The sequence below is a fragment of the Ictidomys tridecemlineatus genome, chromosome 7 (genome assembly GCF_052094955.1).
Source record: "Ictidomys tridecemlineatus isolate mIctTri1 chromosome 7, mIctTri1.hap1, whole genome shotgun sequence".
Lineage (NCBI taxonomy): Eukaryota > Metazoa > Chordata > Mammalia > Rodentia > Sciuridae > Ictidomys > Ictidomys tridecemlineatus.
This window is the reverse complement of record NC_135483.1, coordinates 174,542,912-174,566,695: the sequence shown is the minus strand read 5'-3', so window position 1 is coordinate 174,566,695 and position 23,784 is coordinate 174,542,912. Positions and strand designations below refer to the sequence as shown.

The 23,784-nt window shown below is 35.2% G+C and overlaps 1 protein-coding gene and 1 long non-coding RNA gene across 7 annotated transcripts in view; one reads left to right on the top strand and one right to left on the bottom strand.

The window, feature by feature from the left end:
- Positions 1 to 9,496, bottom strand: part of LOC144365621 (uncharacterized) — a 91,365-nt gene extending 81,869 nt beyond the window's left edge. The window contains exon 1 of the long non-coding RNA XR_013424289.1: positions 9,325 to 9,496. This is a non-coding gene — a long non-coding RNA (uncharacterized LOC144365621). The remainder of the gene's footprint in view (positions 1 to 9,324) is intronic.
- Positions 1 to 23,017, top strand: part of Erbb4 (erb-b2 receptor tyrosine kinase 4) — a 1,041,723-nt gene extending 1,018,706 nt beyond the window's left edge. For 4 of the 6 annotated variants that reach the window (XM_078017961.1, XM_005331864.4, XM_005331863.4 and 1 more), the window contains 3 exons: positions 11,024 to 11,071; positions 11,847 to 12,144; positions 14,753 to 23,017. In XM_078017961.1, the coding sequence (XP_077874087.1) occupies positions 11,024 to 11,071; positions 11,847 to 12,144; positions 14,753 to 15,198 (792 nt within the window). In that variant the 3' untranslated portion in view covers positions 15,199 to 23,017. The remainder of the gene's footprint in view (positions 1 to 11,023; positions 11,072 to 11,846; positions 12,145 to 14,752) is intronic. The other 2 variants (XM_005331866.4, XM_005331865.5) reach the window with 1 other exon arrangement.
- The last annotated feature ends 767 nt before the right edge of the window (positions 23,018 to 23,784 follow it).

Here is a 23,784-nt window from a genome sequence, read left to right as displayed (position 1 = left end):
CTAGGCCTCCAAAGCATTAATAAATGTAGATACACATACATAGATATATAGAAAGATATCTCAGAAAAATATGTTATACTAGGATAGAATCCTGAAGTTTGGTTGCTAGATGTGAAATGTCATTTCATTTGGAACCTCTTACTATGTGGATGAATACTTTTTATAATTTTGCCATTAGAATTAGATTTTAATCAATGACTTCATTGGTAGTAGTAGATGATATGTGTGTGTTTGTGTGTGTGTGTGGTATGTTTTGGTACCAGGGTACCACATCCACAGCCCTATATTGTATGTTATTTAGAGACAGGGTCTCACTGAATTACTTAGTGCCTTGCCATTTCTGAGGCTGGCTTTGAATTTGTTATCCTCCTACGTCAGCCTCCTGAGCCACCAGGATTACAAGCTTGCACCACTGCAGCCAGCAAGTAGATGATATTGATAGGAAAACTACATGCACTAGATGAGATAGAATGCTCATATATATTGCATCTGGATTAAATTTCAATTCAGGAGTCACTCTCCTTTTAGAGTAAAATGAATAGTATAATTTGAGAAGTGCTAAAATCCAGTGTTTCAAAAAATGTACCCTGTTGAGTGAAAAGAGTCCCTGAGATTATGATCTATAGAGCCATGGGTGAGTTTAGCTTTAGGGCATCTTTCTATCTTTCCATCCTTTGATTCATTATACCTTTACTGAATGTTCATTGTGTCATGCTCTCAGCACTGTGAAAAGTCTGAAAGATATAAAGGTAAGTTAGGGAGAGTCTTCTTCTAACTGGAGTCAGTCTAAAAAACAAGACGGACTAATGGAAAAACAATTAGGATGGAGTTGATAAAATACGCACATGGGGCAAATATTGAATTTTTGAAAAATATTTATTAAATCAATAATTAAGTGTAATTAGGATAATGATAAGTTTCCATGGGATCAACAGGTAATTAAGGCAAAGAAGCCAAAGAGAGCATGGAAAAAATGGAATTTATGCAGAGGCCTGGGGGTGAGAATGGGAATGGTCCATAGTAGGAGACGGCTGCTAATTTATTAGAGAGGAGATCTAAAAGGAGAGAGTGGAGAGGTAAGACTGGAGAAACTGGCAAGGCTAATAGTTACCAAAAGCCTAAAGGCCATGAAAATGGAAACTTCACTTAGTTTGAGGGCAACAGGAAGTTTGGCAGTTTTGTAAACAAAGGAATGAATTATAAATTCGATTGGCGTAAAAGGAAAGTCTGGGATCAATGAGACCAGTGAGAAATAACTACAGTGCTCTACTCATGCTTAAGATTATCCTTAAGTGCCTATTTTCCTTAGCAAATCCTGGTTTACTCCTGGGATCCTGGCAAAATTACTAACAGCACTTTCTTTTACCCTAAAATTATCCCAGTGGGAATGATAAATTATATGGCAGCTTAATCAAAACTAAAATGGTAGCAATGAGGATGTTGACAATGATTGGATTCTCAGTTTCTAAAGGCATTTGATAGAATAGAATTTGGGTGCTTTATATGAGGAACAATATAGAAGAGACATCAAGGATAACATTAAGAATGGTACCAGAAGGAAGGAGAAATAGAAGGAAGGGGCAGTTAGAGTGAAATTAAAATAAACAAACTATGTTATCTGTGTGTATGAATATGTAATAATTAAGCCTACAATTATGTCTAATTATGATGCACAATTATATGTATGTTTATACACTATATATACTATGTGTATACATGCACACACATATGTATATAAATATGTGTGTGTTTGTGAGATCTCTCTCTCTCTCTCTCTCTCTCTCTCTCTATATATATATATATATATATATATATATATATACATATACATATTTATGAAGATATTTGACTTGTACAAGTAGATAAGTTGTTGGTATCATTCACCAAAAGGGGAATGACAAGTGAATTAGATTTGCTGCAGGGAGAGGAGATAGCCATTTCAGTTTTAAAAAATGTGACTTTGAAATATTCCAGTAGAGATGTCAGGCAAGCAGTTAATTATATGGGAAGGACTTAGTCTTCATTATCTCAGTGTTGCTTGAGGAAGGTCCATTATGCTCTGCTAACACCAATTTGAGAAAACACTCCAAATTATTTTATCGGACAAAATAGATGCCTTCTCGCCTAGCTAAAGCCAAGTCCCTGAAGAGTGTAAATAAGAGACGATGATTTGAGAGTGTAAGATACTTACCTAGAGTGATACACCTACAATGTGTGGACAATATAGTCATATTTCCTGTAGAACCAGGGCAGGAATGGGCCCAGGAGTCTTTGAGAGAGCAGAAAAGAATCATGGGCCTGAAATTGAGATGTCAACCTTGGTGAGGAAATATTGAGATCAGACTTCATTTGCTCAGAAGTTTCATCTGAACTGCCCCGACTCAGGCAGACATGATCAAAGGATCCCCTAGCAGATTATTTTTCTCCCCACAGTAAACCATGAAAAATAGTTTTTTAATTAGGCTCCTTTATTTTTGCTGGTTAGTAAGTAGCCATGTGAACTGAGGGAAGTCACTTGTCCTCTCTATTACCTTGGCTGAGAACAGAGTATGATTAGATCATCTGGATATGTAAGATTTAAATTAGATTCTCTAGTTTCAGGTTTATTTTATTTTATTATTTTTTTTGTTTGCTTCTTCTTCTTTTAAGCAGAATGTTAACTATTTTAGAACTTGAAAGGAAATTCTTATAGCCATGATCTTGAATAGTCTAGTTGACTTTGGCAGCAAACTGTATAAATGGGAAACACTTTTTTTTTTCTAATTTTAGGAAATTCCAAAGTGGTTCATAAATAGATGCAGGAATGCTTTATATATTTTTCTTCTTCCTTTTTATATGTGGCAAAGTCAGATTGAGGGTCTTTTCAAAAATAGCAAAAGCTGCTTAGACTATGGTTAACAAGCCACTCTTGGGTAGAACATTTTTCTCTTGGGGTGCTGCCTTCAATCTGATATTCATTTTGGCTCAGATCAGTTGTAAATACCAGCCTGTTTCTGTGAAATGTAACTGGTGTTTGCTCTGGGCTGATGGGACAGCCATGTGCTGTTTGCTCTGTCAGTAGCTGTATGTGGGTATCCACAGTACATTATTCAGATCAGCTCACACGCACCAGCTGTCCTTATTCCAGGTGGACTGTGGGAAATCTTTTTACTTACAGCAACAGCTGTGCCACCTGGTAGCTTAAAGAGCAGTAGTCGGATGAATGAACCATTGTTACAAATTCACTTTTCATCTGGTAAACAGTTTGCATAAACTAGTAGGACTGCAGATATTTTCAACCTGGTCCACACTGAAATGCTATGAGCACTTCAAGAGAGGCTTTATCTGTCTTATGGGAAATTGTTTGCTTATTGCCATTACCTATCATTTTAAAGCACCAAATAAAATCTACATGCCAAGATTAAGATTTTAAAATTTGCAGTTCTCATTCCCATATTATTTGTTATCTATCTCCCAATACACAAACTCTGCTCTTTATATTTTTACATTCTTACCCATAGACATCTCTAAATGATTTTGTTGCTACTTTGACTATAATAATAAAACTTCCCAAGCTTGAATTTTTGCTAAAGAGAAGGTTGAGTATGTCACTGTTGGCTTTTTATTTTCAAGTAAGTAAAATAAATAACCATAAACAAATACTTTAAGTGGAATTCTTATGTGTGGAGTTTTAGTGAACAAGATTTGCTGGTAAACAATACCAGTAAAAAACTGGTAAAAATAAAATAAAAGCAATACTCCAAATAAGTTAAAAGTCTGCAAAAGAGAATGAGATAGAATGGATTAAGCAAGCCACTGCTATTGTGTTTGAAGCTGTTAATTTTCTTCAGTGTGTGTTTGAATGCATTGTACACACATGCGCGTACACACACACACTATCCACAGGAAGAGCCTAAGTTTGTGTTAAGTGGGCCTTCAACAGTAGTACAGAAGGAAATAGTATATACAGACCATGGCATTATATTTCAATTTCTGAAGTCAATGCCATTCAAATTCACAATGTTTATAGTCTTTCTTTCTTAATTAGTTCATATCTTTCCTATAAGTCCCTTATTTTAAAACTATTTTTTGTAATCCCAAGACATTATCTAATTATGTAGATAAATACAGAGATAAGCTCTATGAAGGTAAAAGTGTATCAGCTGAAAATACTATGTGTGTGTGTGTGTGTGTGTGTGTGTGTGTGTGTATGTATATATATATATAATGGCCTCATGGCAGTGTAAGGGTATTATTCCTTGTTAATAACCATAGTTATTCCATAAAAAGGTTGGTATTTGTCTTAAAGTGAAATCTCTATTAAAGTCACTTTCAGTATATCAATATGTATTTCAGCTTAAAAAAAATGTCCAGCTTGAGTATTAATGTACATTTAAGACAAAACTTTCATCTATGTTGAAGGAAAAAAATATATTCTTTCTAAATGGATGCCCTCCCCATAGCCATATCTAAAGGACTTTCTCAAGTTCAATAAATTGAAGGCCCAAGGGACTAAGGAAGTTGTTCAAAGTTACATGATTCTGTGAAAAGTATTTAAAAATAAATTTTAGGGGAAGAAGCATTTCATTTAAATATTTATTTTAGTCTGTGAAATGTTTGTCCTCAAAGATGCAAAACTCAAAGCACTACTTATGTGTTAAGAAAATTTCATCAAACACATTTAATGACAATGTGATAAAAAATCACTCAGGCAGTGAAACTTTAGGATTCATTTGAAGAATCAGGCTAATTAACAATGTAGAAAAATAAAGAACTGATGGTTTCATTTCTGCTCTTAAGCAAAGATATTTCAACAGAGGCTATCTGTTTTTTAAAAATTAGGCAAATTGTATAGTCTCTCAAAAAGTATAATTGGGAGGTCTTTGCAAAACCTGCTACAAGTTTTCTTTTATCATTAGCTAGTAGCTAAGTGAAATTTTTAAAAAAGTTCTATTATTATAACATGCTTTTGAAAAGGAAGGAAGGGATGGAGGGGAACAGAGGAAGGGAGGGAGAAAGAGAGACAGGGGAAAGAAGGAAGGGAGGAAGGAAGGGAGGGAGGGAGGGAGGGAGAGAAAGAGGAAAGGAGGGAGGGAGAAGAAAAGAAAAGAAAGAGAAAAGGGAGGGAAGTAAAGAAAGAAAAGTTGCCAGAATCAACAGTATTAGTTGATTTTCTGTAACTATAACAAAATACCTGAGGCTGGGTAACATAATAAAAGCAGCTTATTTAGCTTCCAATTTTGGAGGCTAAAAAGTTCAAACAGCAGGAACCAAGTACTGTTAGGCCAACCCCTGCCCATGCTATCACTATGGTAGAACTATGTTAATTCCTACCAGGGGTGGTACCACTAGTGACCAAAGGGCCTCCTACGAGGCTCCACCTCCCCCTCAACATCATCACACTGAACCCTTGGTGGCACACTCAGTCTATATCCAAGCCACAGCAACAAAGAGATAAATTAGAACTGGCACTAGGGTGAACGGATGAATTCTGTGTAATAACTAATCTTATGAGAGGTGACACTATTCTTATTTCCTCTATTGATCAATGTTAAGAAATGCTGGCACCAATGTGAAGCTGTTTCTTTATGCTCTATCTTTTTTGCTAATAACATTCTCTAGTTGCATCATGTAATATTGCTCGGAGCAGCAGCAATTTATTGCAGGAAGGTGTAAAGTGAGGAATTTCCAGCTTCATGTTATTGACTCCTCTAGCCATGAATATTTAAAGAGAAATATCTTCTTGTTCTACTGATATTTGGAAAGGGTATAGGGATTGCTACCTGGAGGTAAAATAGCTTACTTACCCCCAGTGAACCAGAAAGAGGAATTTATGAACTAAGCTGTATACTAGGAACAATAAATCCATGAGCAAGAGAGCTATCATGGAGAATCTTTATACTCTTCGGTCATTTAAGACTTTCTCCTCCTGCTTCAGGACTGGATTTGCTCTTGGCAAGAGAGGTAAATGCATTTACATACAATATGGTTACAGAGCCTCAAGAAAGAATTTTAAGGGAAGGATGAAAGATATATATGTGTGTGTGTGTGTGTGTGTGTGTGTGTGTGTGTGTGTGTGTGTGTACATATGTATGTATACATGTGTTTTATATGTGTATTTGTGTATAATGTATGTATACATATGTACACATACACTGTTAACACAATATTCTGATTAAAGTTTTCTTCTTTATAGCTTAAGACCTTGTAATTAATTTGAATGAAAATGATCCTAGGGGGGCTATATTGGAACACATTATTGGTTTTTTATACTTAAGGCTAATGAGTTTCAAATGCCTCCTTGAGATTAATTCTTCACTAAAACTTGAAAAAGAAACCATGATAATTGATTTGAGAAAAGAGTTGAGGCACAGTACAGGGGAAGAGGAAGGGGCAAAAATGAAAAAGAACAGAAATGTTAAAGTCAAAATCTGTGTGAGCCATAATGGAAAGATAAGAGAATAGTGGGCTTCATCCATGGCTGTGTGGCCATAGGCTGGTCCTCTAACTTCCCTGATCCTCAGATTCTCATCTGTAAATGGGAATTCTAACTTTTAATAATATTTGCATTGAAAAATTGTAAGAATGAAGAAAATCTAAAGTTGGCCTAGGCATATGGTAGGAACATGTTATAGTTTCCCTTCCCATTTATTTCCCTAAGAGTAGTCCTATATCCATCTACAAACAGAAGTAACATTGTAACTAAGTAGATTTTAGAACTAAGAAAAGTAGTGTTATTACTGTTTATAAAAACACCCATTTTTAAACTTTATGAATTCTATATTGACTCTCATTCATGCTTATTGACACCACTACAGCTCCTTTCGTTGAAAATGCTTTCAGCAATTGAATAAATGAGACATATAAGGAAAATTGAAGGTTCCAGGATTAGTGAAAGGTGGATAAACAAGGAGGCCCCAGTCCGGATTCCTCTAAGTGGATCACAGGGTATTTAATATTGTGTCTGTGCAGAGTAAAATTGTCTCCTGAGAAAAGTTGAGTCCAACATAATCAAATAAAATAGATGATGATTAAACTAATTACTAAATAAATATGTAAATGGACAAAGGATACTATGTGTAATATAGATAGATGCAGACCTAGACAATCAAGTCAGCTGCTGAGATTACAGTGGCCTTCCCTAGGTATAGGTGGATACATTCTGTTTGTTTTCTTCTGGTTGTCCTGTGAAAAATGAAGCTTCTAAATCTAGATGTTTCCGAATACTGACCAGTATGTGAACTCACTTGTTAGAAAGATATAGAGTTACAGCTATGCATCAAGAATTGCACCTCCAGTGCAAAAACATTTTCTCTATGGGGCTGTCTGACCTGTGAAAACGTGGAAATGCCCATCAGAGTACTAATGACATATACCTGGGAGGATAAAGGTGGAGAACCCTTAGTATTACTACATGGAAGTGTCTAGATAATAAACTCGTGCTGATGGACTGGCAGTGTCTACAGACACACATTCTATTTTAGTTAACAGGATTTAGAGTATCTCTTGACCCTAGAAACTATAATCCTACAGTTACTATTGAGAGCAAATACTTATTTAGAGAGAAAATAAATACTTCTCACTGAGCACATGTCTAGTTTAGACAGAAATTTGTCATAGGCATGTTATTTTTGTTTCTTAACAAAATAGATTTTGTATGATAGTTTAAAAATATCATAGAGCACAGTGATTTTTTTTGACCATTTAAAACTTCTCAAGGAAAAATATTAAATAATGCCAATATAATAATAGTGTGTACATGATAAGATAAAAGTTCAAATATTTATCACTTGAATCTAAAGTGAAGTTTAGGGTATGAGGTTTTAAAAAGTGCATTTAACATTGTATTTATTGACCCTTCCCTTCTCTAAAACCTCTGGTTTTTGAGTCTAAGATAATCACACAGTGATATGGCCACGAAATTAAACTCTATCATCACCCTTACAAATCCCCCCACCAGGAACAAGCTCCACATCACCTGCCGGTTCATAACCCACCTCTTTCTGACTCTGTCCTGCTGACAGTAAATCCCCTCACCAGCTAATTGAACAGATGCAACCAGTGCTGCTTCCTAAAAATCCACAAAGCTGGGCTTTGATGGACAGCAGAAAGTGGCACAATGGAAAACAAAAGCCTTTTAACTGAGAGCACCGCTTTGTTCTGCTCCGAACTCTAAGGTCACTCCAGCTCTTTCTGGCTGCTGTGAGGATCTTAATTTTTACTCCACCAATTTACTTGCAGCTGTCATTCCTTCCAATATTAAAAGTTCAGCTTCTCGAGTGTGGGGAATTGAGGGAGAGGGGAATGAGAAGAGCTTGTTGTGGACTAAAAACAGCAAGAACCAGTGAAATCTGGCTTGGCTCTGAAGTACAAAAAGTTATTTTCAAAGCCTATAAATTATGACATAGTGATTAACATGTAATTTAAATATATTTAAACAACAATTATATCACATTTCCAGCCCAGCTAATTGGCCTCACAGATGTTCCCTTGGAGCTACATTGCCCTTCCAGGGGGAAATGAATGAGGTGCTTTTTATCATGGAAAACAGATAAAAAAAAAAAAAGCAAACTGAAAAAAAAATGGAAATAGTAGCATAAAAAGCAGCCAGTACCCCTAAAAACAATGAATGCTGAGGGGCTTTGCTTAGCATTTTTTCCATTTTAATGTGGAAAACGGGGGAAAGCATGAAGAAGATGCTCTATTCCTGTGATGCTATTTGGCAGGCTGTCCAGAGATAGAGTTGGCAGGCTTCTGACTGAGACACTTGTCAAAGCAGGGACAGTAGGCGCATTCTAATAGGGCACAGCCCAGCCTCCTGTCTTGGAGCAGGCTAACTACCAGAGGTACAGTGATTTTTAATACAATGCCTTTATAATCAAAGGCATTCTGGCCCAGGTAATGAAGATAGATAATGAACTGCTGAAGAATGTCTTGTGAGTTAGTCCTTCAATCACTTATCTCTCTCAAGTTTTATGAAATGAAAAGTGTGCAAGTTCCTTAGCTGTAATTTGAGTGGAATATTACCCAGTACAACAAATCTTACAACAAATCTGACAAGATTTAAAGTTAAGTTTAAAGGCTCAAAGAAACAATGGTATTTAGTCAGGTTTTGGCATACCTAGCCTTTTAACATTTGATCTAAGAATTGAAATAGATTCACTCCAGTCTCATTTCATTCTTGTTTTTTTTCTCCTAAAAGTCTCAGGTACCATCTGATAACACAGTATAAATCCCGAAGACCAATGACCATGTTTCTTCTAGTACATCCTGCTATCTCCAGCACCTACCACAGTGCCTTTGCTTTTATTGTTGAGATTTAATACATATTTGTTAAATACTTACTGGTTAATCAGGGTTTTTAATATGATCAGGTTCTGATAGGCAGTTGTCTTAGTTCTTGTATCATCCCAATGTTTTCTCAATCTTTGGTTTGCATTGAAATTTCCTTTCTCAAATTTTATAAAGGAGTTTATTTGTATCTTTCTAAAAGATAGTAAAGTATATTTAAGATGATTAGAAAACAGCTAAGCATTTAAAAATGACTTTGATGAGTGGCTTGAGCATATTGATGCTTGAATTTAAAAATTCAGTTTAGCTGATGTGAATATTTAAACATGTATATCATTTACATTTATATACTAATGCAGAGCTTACAAAGTCCGTTTATACAGAAACCTATTTTGTCATGCCTAAGAACAAAGTAGAGTGACCAAGAATAAAAACTAAGGTCTGAGATATTTCATGTTTGACCAAATTCACAGTAATTGGGACTGAGGCCCAAATTTCTAACAGGATATAAAACAATCTACTTAACGCATTATATCACTTTTACACATTGCATGTTAAATATGTATCTAGAAGCAACCTAATTCTTCATCGACTAATGCATGGGTAAAGAAAGTGTGGTGAATATACATAATGGGGGTACTATTTGTCCATGAAAAAGGATGAAATCCTGTCATTCATGACAACATGGATGGAGCTGGAGATTGTTATATTGAGTGAAATAAACCAGCCACAGAAAGACAATGTATGATCTCATTCATTTGTGGAATCTAGCTGATTGCATACAAGTTGGGAGTAGAATGATGGTTACCAGAAGCTGAGCAGGAGGGAAAGGAAGAGGTTGAACACTGAGTAACAAGTTACAGTTAGACAGGAGCAAGAATTTCTTTTGTGCTGTTGTGCAGTAGGGACACACAGGTAACAATAATGAGATACATACAACCCCTTCACTTACCCTAAGGAACATTGTTCTTAATAATTAATGACATTTTATATCCACTTTCACTTAGCCCATAGGATAGACTATGAAGCTATAAAAATATAAGTGTCTTTTGGTGTTTTCACTGAAATCTGGTTTTGACAGATTTTAAATACATAAAAGAAATGTAAAAGCACATTTCCCAGAAAGGAATTGATTTTTCCAATTTCCCACTGTTTCTTAACTAAAAATAAAGTAAGAGCGAAGATAAAATAGTGTATATCTTTTTATAATGAGAGGCTAAGAAGTCCATTGCTGATGTCCATTGTTGAAGTGGTGAAAAATTAATGTAACTTAATAACAAATTATTTCAGCATATTATAATCTACTTTATCACCTTCTAGATACATTTTTTTTTGTTTTCTAAGAGAAAAGCTAATGCTATGATATGAGGCTATTTCAGTCATTTGGCATGTAAAGAAAGAAACTGTATCTCATTTACAAGTATAGTTAATTATTGATTGCTGTTTCCTTTCTTCTAGGGTTAATTAGAAGAATGCTTACTATTAACTTACATTTTCAATCCATTGAAAAATTTCTTTTTTCATATAACTTTCCTTTTCAGGAATTGAATTAAAATATTTAATTTCCTCAAAACATAAATACACTCATTTGCATAATACATTACAGTTTTAATGTTTAGGGAAAATCACTGTTGTGCACGTTTCCCACGTTAGTTCATACAACTCATGTGCTTTTTCGTTTCCTTTTCTTTTTTAATTTTCCATTCATGTTGCCTCTTATTATATCCATCATTCCATTTTTCTTTCCTATTAGAGTGAAATTGGACACAGCCCTCCTCCTGCCTACACCCCCATGTCAGGAGTAAGTATTTCATGATCAACCTTCACCTCAGGATTTTTGGTCTTTGCTTACCATGTTTCTTCTCTCACATCTCCCCATAATTTCCTCATTTTGCCTTGCCAACAGTGAGTTAAGAATTTATAGTGTAGCTGCCTTTGTAGGGGTCTTTTATCTCAGTAGATAATCCAAAGCTGAGATATCATGCATCATCAGTGGCTTCAACTTTCATCTGAAGGACTTACCTGGGCTCATAAATTATTCTTCTAGGTGAGGAGGTTATCATAACTGCCATGATTACAGGTCATGTGCTAAAAAGGCAGAATCTCAGTGATGGTTCTCTAGTTACAGACTGGAGACTCAGACACAGAAACCACAGAATAAAAAGCAGTAAGGAAATGTCACCGTGCACGATGTATCACTGTATTTCTGTTCTTAAAGTCATTTGTCGTGAAAATTCACTTTGCATTTATTTTTCTATCAAAAATTGGCAAAATTGTGGGAAAATGACATGAAATGAAATACTTTTTTATTCGATCCCCTTACCTGGTTAGTAAAATTAAAAAAATATATATTTCCAAATTATTTTCCTGTGATTTACCTTTCAAGGGAAATGGGAATTATAACTGTTTCTAGTCCGTAATTCAAATTCATTAGCCACTAAGGGAAAAAAAATGTAGTAAATACTGTGACTTTCCTTTGAAAGACGAGCATTGATATCTTTCTGGTTGGTCGCACTCATGTTTTTCTACCATTCCTAACCACAGCTTCTCTCGAAATGTGCTTCTACTGTTAACAGAACCAGTTTGTATACCGGGATGGGGGTTTTGCTGCAGAACAAGGAATGGCAGTACCCTACAGGGCCACAACCAGCACAATCCCAGAAGCACCAGTTGCTCAGGGAGCTGCAGCTGAGATTTTCGACGACTCCTGTTGTAATGGCACCCTGCGTAAGCCCGTGCAACCCCATGTCCAAGAGGACAGTAGCACCCAGAGGTACAGTGCTGACCCCACAGCGTTTGCCCCAGAACGGAGCCCACGAGGAGAGCTGGATGAAGAAGGTTACATGACACCTATGAGAGACAAACCCAAACAAGGTACAGACCAAACATTGAGAAAATGATTGCCACCCACATTCTCTTCCATCAAAAGTTACAATGTATTCTATGGGAATTTCTGGACAGCTGGACTGTGTAAGGTTGTGACCTGCAAAAGTCTTAGGCTGCTATCCCTTGTGGTATTCTTCCTGAACCAGCTAGTAGCATGCACATTACCTAGATGCTTCTGCTTAGAAATCAGAATCTCAGACCCTACCTGAATAGGATCTTCAGGGGATCTGTATGCACAGGCAAGCTGAAGAAGCACTCACCTTCACTGGAATGTATGAATTTGGTAGCACAGCACAACTGCAGAACCATTATTGTGATGGACAGAAAGGCTTGTGTTGGCAAAAGTGTCTGAAGCTTTTGATGGCACCAGTAAAATATGTGGTAGCTTCATTAAAATGACGTAGTTTAAATAACATAGTTTATTTTAGGAAATTATGATTTCTCATATGATACTTCTCAAAATGAAAGTTTTAACCCTCTATGTGCTTCCATATTCCACCAACTCTTGAAAAGAATGATTCGTGATTTTACAAAGCTCAGCAATGACTTTGTAAAAGTTAGTGGTAGAAATATTAAACACCCAAATCAAATGTTTCAGTTTTGAGAAAAAAACACAAGTGCCTCTTTTCTTCTATGCTAAAAGCATCACAAAACAGAGATGAATAACTGATATTAAAAATGATGATATTGTCTCTGAGTCTTCAGTGTCAATAGCCATATTTTAAGACTCTCTATGAGAGCCTCTTATGTTGTTTTTGTATGATTATGTTCACTTTTATAAAATACCTTCTAGAAATTCCTGAAGACATTATTGAATGTACAGTTTAATGTATAGAGTTGTCCAAAAGTGGCACAAATGTAGGCTTTGTGAAGATTTGGTAGAGTCCCTAAAAGCAGAGTTCTCTTTAGAAGATTGTCACCTCAACTAGAATTATCTCTCCCAAACTGAACAGTTGTACAAGTTTGTATCAGTACAGCAGATAACTAGATAGTGTTGAAAAATAGTAATAGAAGATTCTAAGAGAAGAGTAAGTCAGTCTATGTAGACTCGCTGAAGAGTATTCTTAGATTTTATCTATGGACACTAATATCCAAGTATTTGTAATATATTCTAGCCTAGTCCTCAGAGTATAGAATTTTACTATAGGCATTCCTACCTTTTAAGAATGTTCTGAAATCTGCTAAGAAAATTCAAAATCTAGCTACCTTGTAAGTTCTTCATACTTTTTTCCCTCCAAATTAAATCTTGCCACTAACTATATAGTTCACCCTACTCCTGTTGGGGAAAAGTAAAAACAGTGTAATAGAATAAGATTATATAAGAGAAATTAGAAGATCTGAATTCTCTATGAAGCTGGAAAAATAAGATTTGCACTTTCTTGCTCAAGAATTATGGTAGGGATGAAATGATAGCGTTTTATACTTTTTGAACTATAATTCATATACATGATGGTGGGATATTCAGAACTGCCTTTTAGCTTGTACTAGTAATACTAGACAGTGAACTCTATCAAGCATGTGTTTATTCAGGGAAAAATTTAATCCTGGCTAATGGGATTTCACTTTGTACATGTTGGGCTAAGAATGGGGGATAGAAAGTTTGTTTTAAATAATTTTTAACCTTAAATAATTTTGCCTTCTCCATATCCTGACTCCAAAATATGAATACCTTAGGTTTTTATGTGTATGGTAAAAAGAGAGGACAAAGAATTCTAGTAGATATGTAGATGTATGTCTTATTGTGCTCTATTACCGATTTTGAGGTGAAACTCAGCTTGAGAAAGCAGTGTTAGGTATCAGAGTTATTTTTATTTTAGGCCAATACCTTTTCTCTAAATGGATTTATTAGATTGAACCATGCAAAGTAGACACTATTTTTACCATTAAAATGACTATTTTATATGATTGAAATTAATGACTTGCTCTTTTGTGACTATGATTAGACTTTGGAAATAAATGTTATAATTATTAAGCAAGTGCGTATGTAACAGCAAGCAACTCAGCTAGAAGCATGTAGGATGTTTGTCAGATTTATTTTATTAAAAAGTTGAATTTTTTCCTGGGCTGTTTCCTTTCCTATGCCAAAAGCTTTCTGGGAGTAGCTACAATCAAATGTTAATGGTATAGGCATTCATGGCAAATCACATAGACTAAAACCATGATTCTTCACTTTATCCACTTTTTTTTTTTTGGCACAAGGTTAAGTCATGAATGTTTTGGTTTTTTGATATTTTTATAAAATTTCTAATTCCTCTATATTGAAGGCTATTTAACTCAGACAGGTCATCTTCTTTTCAAATATAAACTAACAATTTTCAGAAAATAAAAGCTTTTACACAACCAGCCCATATGTGGGACAGACAAATAAAATTGGGTGGAAAGAAGAGCAATCTAGAGGAGAGGAATTCTGACCCTGGTCTTGTCAGTGCCTTGCTTTGTCATGAATACTCCTTTTTTCATAGAGCAGTAGTAATCTACAAACAGCTTGAGAATTTGTGAACACCTATATGTGACTTTCCATACAAAGAAGCTAACCTTAGTATGATTATCATTCTTCTGAAAGCAGATGCTACCTGATATTTCTGTGTTCCTACAGAATACCTAAATCCAGTGGAGGAGAACCCTTTTGTTTCTCGGCGAAAAAATGGAGACCTTCAAGCTTTGGATAATCCCGAGTATCACAATGCTTCCAGTGGCACACCCAAAGCAGAGGATGAGTATGTGAACGAGCCTCTGTACCTTAACACCTTTGCCAACACCTTGGGGAATGCTGAGTACCTGAAGAACAACGTTCTGTCTGTGCCAGAGAAGGCCAGGAAAGCGTTTGACAACCCTGACTACTGGAACCACAGCCTGCCCCCCAGGAGCACCCTACAGCACCCAGACTACCTGCAGGAGTACAGCACAAAATATTTTTATAAACAGAATGGACGGATCCGGCCTATTGTGGCAGAGAATCCTGAATACCTCTCTGAGTTCTCGCTGAAGCCAGGCACTGTGCTGCCTCCTCCACCCTACAGACACCGGAATACTGTGGTGTAAGCTCAGCCCTGGTTCTAAGGTGGAGAGACACACCCGCTCCAATTTCCCCACCCCCTCTCTTTCTCTGGTGGTCTTCCTTCTACCCCCCAAGGCCAGTAGTTTTGATGCTTCCCAGTGGAAGACATAGAGACGCAATGATAGTTACTCGCTTATCTAACTTGAGCATAAGAAGGAAGGACTGAAAGATAAAGAGAGGAGGAACCACACTGTTTCTTCATCTCTCTGAATGGATTGGTTAGGAAAGTGAACAGCTGGAGATGGACCAGAAAACAATAAGGCAATGCTGCCTGCTGTCAAACTAGCTCTCTCTCTCCCTTTCCCTCCCTTCCTCCCTCTGTTCCTTTCTTCTTTCTTCTTTCCTTTTTTTTTTTTAATTGCTGATGGTTGAACCACCCACACTATCTGTTCCTTCCTGTAGTAATTGATGATCATATTCAGCATCCCTGGGAATCATTAAATTTCCATTAGAACAAAAGGATAATCATTTCAGTAACATGAGACTAACTGAGATTCAGAATCCAATTTTTTTCCTCAATAGTTTCTATCCTGGTAAGGAAGAATGACAATCCCAGCTTTCATAATTTTTAAATCTTCACCAACTTCATATAGAGTAATTTTATTTGGAAGCCTTTTCTGATTTATTTTTCTTCTCCTTCTCTTTTCCTTTTCCTTCTCTAACTTTTTTTTTTTTTTTTTTTTTTTTTTTTTTTTTTTTTTTGCTTTGGCTTATATCTTTGTATTGGTTACTTTTCTATTTGGGGCTTTAATTTCTAATTGCAAGAATATTTCCATCAAAGCTTCTTTATATCATTTAAAAATATTTTAATATGATGAAATGGTCACTATTTTTTTTTTTAAATCAGTCTTTAAAATTAGAAGGGAAGGTCAAGACCCTAGTTAAATTCTGCACCAACTCTAGCATTCATGTTTTGCACTATTGAGTATATTCTCCCTCACCCTTTACATTCTTCAACATTTTCTTCTCTTCCATAAATGGCAGTACTTGATAGGCAGTTGATAATCTTAAGAATAGAAGGAATCAAGGAGATAGTTCTATGTGGTTCAAGAAAACTACTGATACGTTCAGGGGTGGTTCAATGGGGGAATCCATGAACTGGAAGAAACACTGGATGGGTATGTCTACTTGGAAGATATTCAGAAATGTAGTTTGCACTTAAGCTATAAATTTATTTGTTATTTTTCTGAACTCCATTTTGGATTTTGAATGAAGCAATATGGAAGCAACCAGCAAATTAACTAATTTAAGTACGTTTTTTCTTTAAGAGCTAAGATAAAGACAGACTGTGGAAATGCCAAATGAAGCAAATTAGGATTTTGGAACAAAATCCAGGGATTACAGTGACACAGCGAGCACATTAGCTCCATAGGATATCATGTTTGCTACATAAGGAAATTTGTTCAGTTTGAATATTCCATATGAAGGAATGCAAGTAAAGGATTGGTTTGAATTCCATGGAATTTCTAGTAGGAGATTCTCTTTATATTGAATAGAAGGTAACTCTTTGCATAAATTGGTATAACATAAAGAAAAACACAAATATTCATAGCTTGTAGGTAGGTCCTTGGGTCAAAATTTGTAAATAAATGTGAAAATTCTTCTCATGCAATCATTTTATTCTCCAACACATGAATCTTTTGACATTTCGACTTAAGAACTCATTTTCTGCACACACTGCTCCGAGATGTAGAACCATCTGTGACTTTTCATTTTAAAAGAACATCTACTGAGTTAAGATGAGTGATGGAAACAAATGACAGTTGAGTTTCTAGTAAAGCAGGGGCTCACAATAATAGGAAAATTATATACATATACATATATATGTATATGTTTGTATGTATATATATGTTTTCTGTTTTGCCCCAAAATCATTTATAATTTAAAAATTACTTTTTTCTAATGTTTAAGAATTGGGAGCAAAGGAAATTCAATAACCTAAAGATAATCAGTTAAACTAAAAATGTCCATTGGTAAAGCAGAGAGAGATTAGAGGGGGAAAATTCCAAGTAAATCTGTTTCTACCTAATTTGAAAAATAAATCTATTCATCCAAAACCTATTTATTCAACAGATATTGATTTAGAGTCTACTAAATATAGAATATCCTCCCTGACTTCAAAGTTTTGCAGTCAAGACTTATTTGGAATGAAATTTTAATTTCTCCATGAGTTCAAAAACTCAGATTGCATGGATTATTTTGTGAGTAGTATCCATAAAATCAGATTTTTTTAGGTAAAAAATGTCTTGTGAACTAATTTGGAACATGAATGAAACATCCTTCAAGTTACTGATTTGGCAAATAGGATAATTTCTACCATAACCTCCAAACATGGTCCAATAGGATATAGCCTCACTGGCTCATTGGTCTATCTGGATTCCAACTTCACCATTAAAACAATAGCCAATGATGAATGATCTTTGGTGAAATCCCTTAGAGGTGCTGGGGTTGGTCTCAAGTTCTCAGGAGTCAGGCAAGTTGAAAGAGTGAGGTTAAGGAGAAGGAAGATTAATGAGGTTCTTTCCAGTGAAGTTCATCACTTTCTCAAGGATGAAAACATAGATTGACTCAGGACCACAACCTACCATCTCAAAGCTCTTCCCCTCCATTCAGAGAAATTTCTAGGAAAAGGGCACTTCCTCTTTGTACCCATGAGAATTGAATATAAACCCCTCTTTCTAGATAAATCTGTATCAAGTCATCTTTGACAGCACTACTTGACCTTTTCATTTACAATATTCATATGACTTTTGCCGTATGAATGGGAAGCAGGAACACCTAATTTGAAGAAGGAAAAATAATAATCTTTTTTTAACTGTTAAGGTAATAGATATATACTTAGCATATGTAGTCTCCTTTCTCTTAAAACACAAGACTTACAGTTTATGTAATTTCCGTGTAATCACTAGAGACTGATGTAAGTACAATTCAAACTGGCCTAAAGTACTTAACATTTTTTTTGAATGATTTGTCTCATATGCTTGATTTCCATTGTTTGGGGCTTTCATTTTTGTTATATTTTTGTCCCCTAGGAAAACATATTTAACAGTATATAAGAAGGAGTAAAAATAACATTTTAACCCAGTAGACTGAAATCTTAAAACACAAGTTAAAGCTTGCAAATTGCTTTAGCATATCAGAAATCAGAGGCCAGTGGTATCAATGGAAATATGCAGAATCAATTGTGTAAATTTGAGAAAAATTAATATTAAAACTATACTGACTGTATTTTTTAAATTGCCAGATTTTTTCAATTGAACCTATCTTGTAGAATCCTATTTTCAGACACAGAAAAACCTTATAAATTGTTGTTTAAAGAATTAGTTCTTAAACAGGTACGAAAAGATGTCTTCTAAACCTGAGTAAATCCAGAATCACAAGGCATGTGTGGCACAGAGGTACTTTGATGACCTAGCAGCTTTTGGTTTTCTGAATATTATTAGTAGCACAGGATCAGATGAGAGTGTTTTCTTCAGAAGCATTCTCAAATAACATGAAAAACAAAACAATATTTAAACTCTATTAAAAACTAAGAAACTTAGCTTTGTATATCAGGAGGAATGACCTAGTAATGTACCTTGAAGTTCTTCCTGGTGTGTCAGTGTCAAAGATGGATGTGGCACGAGGATGGTGCTCATCTCTAATGCTGGGGAAAGATAGAAAAAGTGCTCTGAGGCTCTGCTGCTAGATGAACTTGGAAGGATGATTAGTGCACTTTGTGAAGTGTCAAAAAGCAAAAGAAAATTAACATCATTTATGCCTGACAGGGAAGGATGTAAATACAAATTTTTTTTAGAGCTATCTAAACTTTATTTAAAAACTTGAATTATTCACCCACCTGTAGTTATTAATTATTTAACTAGTCTATGTAGTTCCTAAGGTAATAGAAAAGGGGATCATGAAAGCATGTATATAACTGGACAGAATCACGATAATGCTGTAAGATGTAGATTTAGTTAGGTTGTTATCTGATGTTAAGCAGTTTTAATATTACTAATTAAATCAAACTAGAAAACTAACCATAAGGTATAATGTAACAAAATAAAATTCAGGATATGAAAATGTAGAATGTAAAATTAAGTTTGCCATTTAAATTGTTACTTGTGGGGTTTAGCTGAGAGTAGACATCTATGGTTCCAAATTTGGAAACTGTTTAAAGTACTACAGCTAAATTGTTTCTAGTTTTCTTATTTCTTTATCACTTTTCAAATGTATTAAGCGTAAAGAGAAATTTATTTTATGTTTTTCATTTTGTTTTACAAACACCACCTTGTAGCATTTAGTAGGTAAATATGTTGCATGAGATTTTAAGTAAGAAGTCTTCAAAATGAAGTAAAGAAGATGAAAATATTCTATTACCTTATGCAGAGACAAAAAAGAAAAAGAGAGCGAAAAAGAGTGCTGTCATTTAGAAAGCAAACAAAATGTATTTAAATTGTGACATATCCTTTGTTTTTTCAACATGACTTTTAGCCTCCAAAATCAACAAGGAATTAGTTAACATTTTTTTTTCTGACAAATACATGTTAAACCAAACATTTTAAATGACTATATTGTCATCCTTTTGGACTCTAGATTTTAGAATGATGATTTGGTATGGGGCAAATGAAAAATTCAGGTATAACCTTTTAGCTGTTAAAGAGCCAGACAAATCAACTTCAATTGTATGCACTGTGGGCAGAACATCCCGATCTGCCAGCGTTCATGGACTTTGTTGTGTGTCAGGTGAAGGACAGCCTTGTACCTGTCTAGGCACATAAAGGCACACTGGTGCCTGCTTGCTATTTACTCAAGAACAAGTAACAATGTGTGGAAGTAGATGTATAATTTTAGGAGATCATTATCAGTAAAGACCTTATTCTCACTATTACTACAGTGGGGTCAGCTTATATATTTCTGGGTAGAATTAATACCTTTTTTTTTTTTTCTGATTCTGGAGATGCTTTTGCAAAAGGAATTTTCTCCGCAGTTGTAAACACAAAGCTGTTGTGGGTATCCTGTGGGGCCAGGAGCCCTTGACTTTGTGTGGGTTATTTTCTTTTAACACCATGGGCTGCTTTGTTTAATTCATTAGAAGAAAGGATTCTCTAAAATAGTAGAAATTCCACACACTGTTCAAGTTCCACTGACTTTGTAGAGAGGCAAAATAATAGGATATGTCACTTTTCCAAACTGCTGCCTCATCTCATTCCTAGCCAGGTGATATTTTGGGCAAGAAGAGAAAGCTTCTAGAGTCACTGTTGAAAAGGCTCCAAACCCCAATTTCATGGGGGCATTCACATGGAAAACACTCTTTGACAGTCAGCTTTGCAAGTATATGATTATCTTGTTAGGAATCACAGAAAATTTTATTTCTGTCTGAACTTTAGAGTAAAATAGCACCTTACTTTTTTTTTCCCCCCTCATTGACACAGCTGCCCCTATTGTCTTCACTTTCTACCACCCTAGTTCAAAGTGGCTAATTAGGATGCTGACCCTCTCTTAAGCCATAGTGGATCTCTGGGGTCCAACACCCTGCTCTGCTAAATACTGACGTAGCCTTTATCCTCAGATGCCTGATTTTTTTTCATAAAAGATGCTACCAATTTGGACATTATTTAAATTATTTATCAAATAGATTATTGCACAGAGAATACTTTAGGATATTAAAATTGTTTTTCCATGAAAATTAATTCTCTTCCTGTGTTCTTGAATTTGAGATGAAATCAGCCCCAACATGCATCTCAAAATTCACATACATGCACATGTTCTTCTAGGTCTTAGATATAATCTTTCTGTAAATCTATATGTGTTACTGAGAAGTGATTTTGCTAGAAAATTAACTTATTTACTTTATTCATCTTATTTTATTTCTAATTGCAAATATTTTATAGCTGCTGTAATTTTTTTTCCAAATGAGGAATCTTATTATCATAAAGGTAAAGGCTTTGCAACTCTGAGAACCTCCTGTGATTTTTCTTCAGACGGTTCACCCATCTAACCAGTTTATAACGAGTGCAGTTTCACTGTAATGGAAATCCATGTTTTCTGATAGAACACCATTCTTTCTCTACTTTTGCTCTTTAAGGACATTTTTCCTGTAATGCTCTAGCAAGTTGTCCCTGTATCATGAGAACTGGTTATATTTGTCCAAATATACAAACATAGGAAAACAGTTTCTTACCCGTAGGCTATAGTCTTCTTGTCCAAGCCACTTTTCCTTTTCTGCTATTTTTGTCCCTAATGTATAAATGTTTCTCCCAAGCCTATAGCCCTTTTGAAGAAAAGCAAATCAGACCTTCTATGTATTGACATAAACCTGGTTTTCAAGTATCATTTCTGGAGTTTTCAGTTAATGGAGAGGTTGTACCTTTCCCCTTAATGTGTGAGTCCTTTTCCTGTATATTTCTGGATCTCTCAGGGGCTGGGAGCGGGGAGTGAGGGGACTACAACCATAGCACTCCAAGAACCCTTTTGGAATTACTACAGTAATCAACTACGAAAGTTATTTTCTAAGTGTAGATATGTAAGCTGTTCTCTTAAAGTAAGGTACTTTGAAATATGTAGCATAAACTGGTACTGCTGTTAAATGGGTCGATTATTATACTGAGCAGCTGTGCGAGGGCAGCTAACTTTGAATGCGCATCCCACTGGCTGGTGTGTCTACATCTCATATTGTGAGCACCAGGAATTGCACCGCTGCATGTTAAAAATGCATTTTTCTCACTGTTTGACTGGTCCTTCATCTCTTTCTTGAGCATCGGAACAAGATGTTAAGATGTAATGAAAATGAGATGAACGTGTCACACGATTCATAGCACAAAACAATAAGCCACATGAAATCTTCTCTCAAATTCTCATCTCATGCACACATCAAAGTAGTTGACTAAGGTCAGTTTGGGTGATAAAGGGAGACACTTTACCGAAAGGCAGAGTTGTGTTCACGTCCTTATTTTCTTAACTTGCAAAAGAAAACAAGTCCTCTCTCCTGTTGAAGTATCTTCAAAGGACAGGGGTACAAAAATAACTTGCTGGTAAGCCATCAATGTTTCATTTAAATCCCAGCGTTCAAAGTTAGCTGCCTTTTTGAAATAAACAAACAAAAAATACTACTGTATGTTTGAAAATGTGAATAGTATTTTTATAGCTTGTTAAAGACATGGCTAGTTGCATTTGTAAATAAGGATAATGTTGCTTTGATTTTCTTTTGTGAACATCTTTATTTGGAACATAATTGTCTTTAGGGTTGATTTGTATATAAGTAATTGGCTTGTGATTGTTTCTTTTTTTGGTTGGAAGTTATCATTTTGACATTACTCGTGATTCTGTGTTCAGCACTATTGTGACGTGTCCAACCTCTGCACTCGCTTACACAATAGGATATGCCAATTGTGTGTGGTGTAATGTTATTTTAATTTTTTTTCTATTTTATCTATGAAGGATTATGCACTTAACACATACTAACTTTTTTAATGTTAGGTATATTTTTAGTATAATTTCCCTTATTCTCTCCTCTCCTCCAGCCTTTCACCCCTTTCCCCGCCCTTCCCCTGATTTCTGTTGTTATTCGAGAATGAGGGAGAAACAGTATTTTAAATTTCTGTAATTAGGCTTTTCAGTTAGTTCTCAAGGATCCTCCTTTGGCTCTTGGGAAAGAATTATACCTGTTCAAGGCAATTATAGAATGCGAACTGCTTTGCCTCATTCCGTACTGATCATCCCAGCTGAACAATTTGAAAACTGTTCTGCCTTTTTGTTACATGAATCTGTCAGAAATATATTTTTAATTTAATATAAATGAAATTCAATAAAATATGAAACAAATGTTCTCTTCTGTGTCAGAAATTTGTTATAAGAAAAACCGGTTGGGGAAGAATAAGGTTTGTTCTGGATTTAATCACCTAAAGATGTAAAAATGGTTTTTTTTAACCATATTTATGAATCTCATTAATTATTCCTCAAGCCCTTTGGTTGTTTGGACTGTGATCCATTCCATATGCTTTCACCATTCCACACATATGCCTACCGATGTGAGCAGAGTATTCATCTGTGCAGACCATGCTTAATTAATTTTGGTTGGTTTGTTTCTTTGGAATAAAAAAAAATCATAAAATATTTTGTAGATTAAATCCCAGTAGTATTAATATTTTTTTTTTCTTCCTGGTTGCAATTTAGAAAATGATGGTTCCTCTCAAACCTTTCGTTGTAAAGAATATCAAACGTGACCACCATTCTTCCAGAGAGGGAGGGAGACATTTGACTAATAATTAGGATAAGCCCCTGGAATTTTAGGAGAGTGATTTCAGAGGCATTGGTGACATGAACAAGATTTAAGTATTGACTATTAGTTCTTCATTCCTCCCAAAGTTTGATAATTTTAAGATTCTAATAACTTCTCACTAGAGAGTCTGCAATTCTTTTAAATTATTACATTTGATTGTACATGGTTTTAACTGAGTCAATGGACAAAGACACATTTTCAATGTAATATATCATAGTAAATTCTCTTACACATGTTCAGTTATGGCACTTTAAATATCTTGCTAAGAACACCTCCTACTATTTTTATGGACACGCACACAGACTCTCCC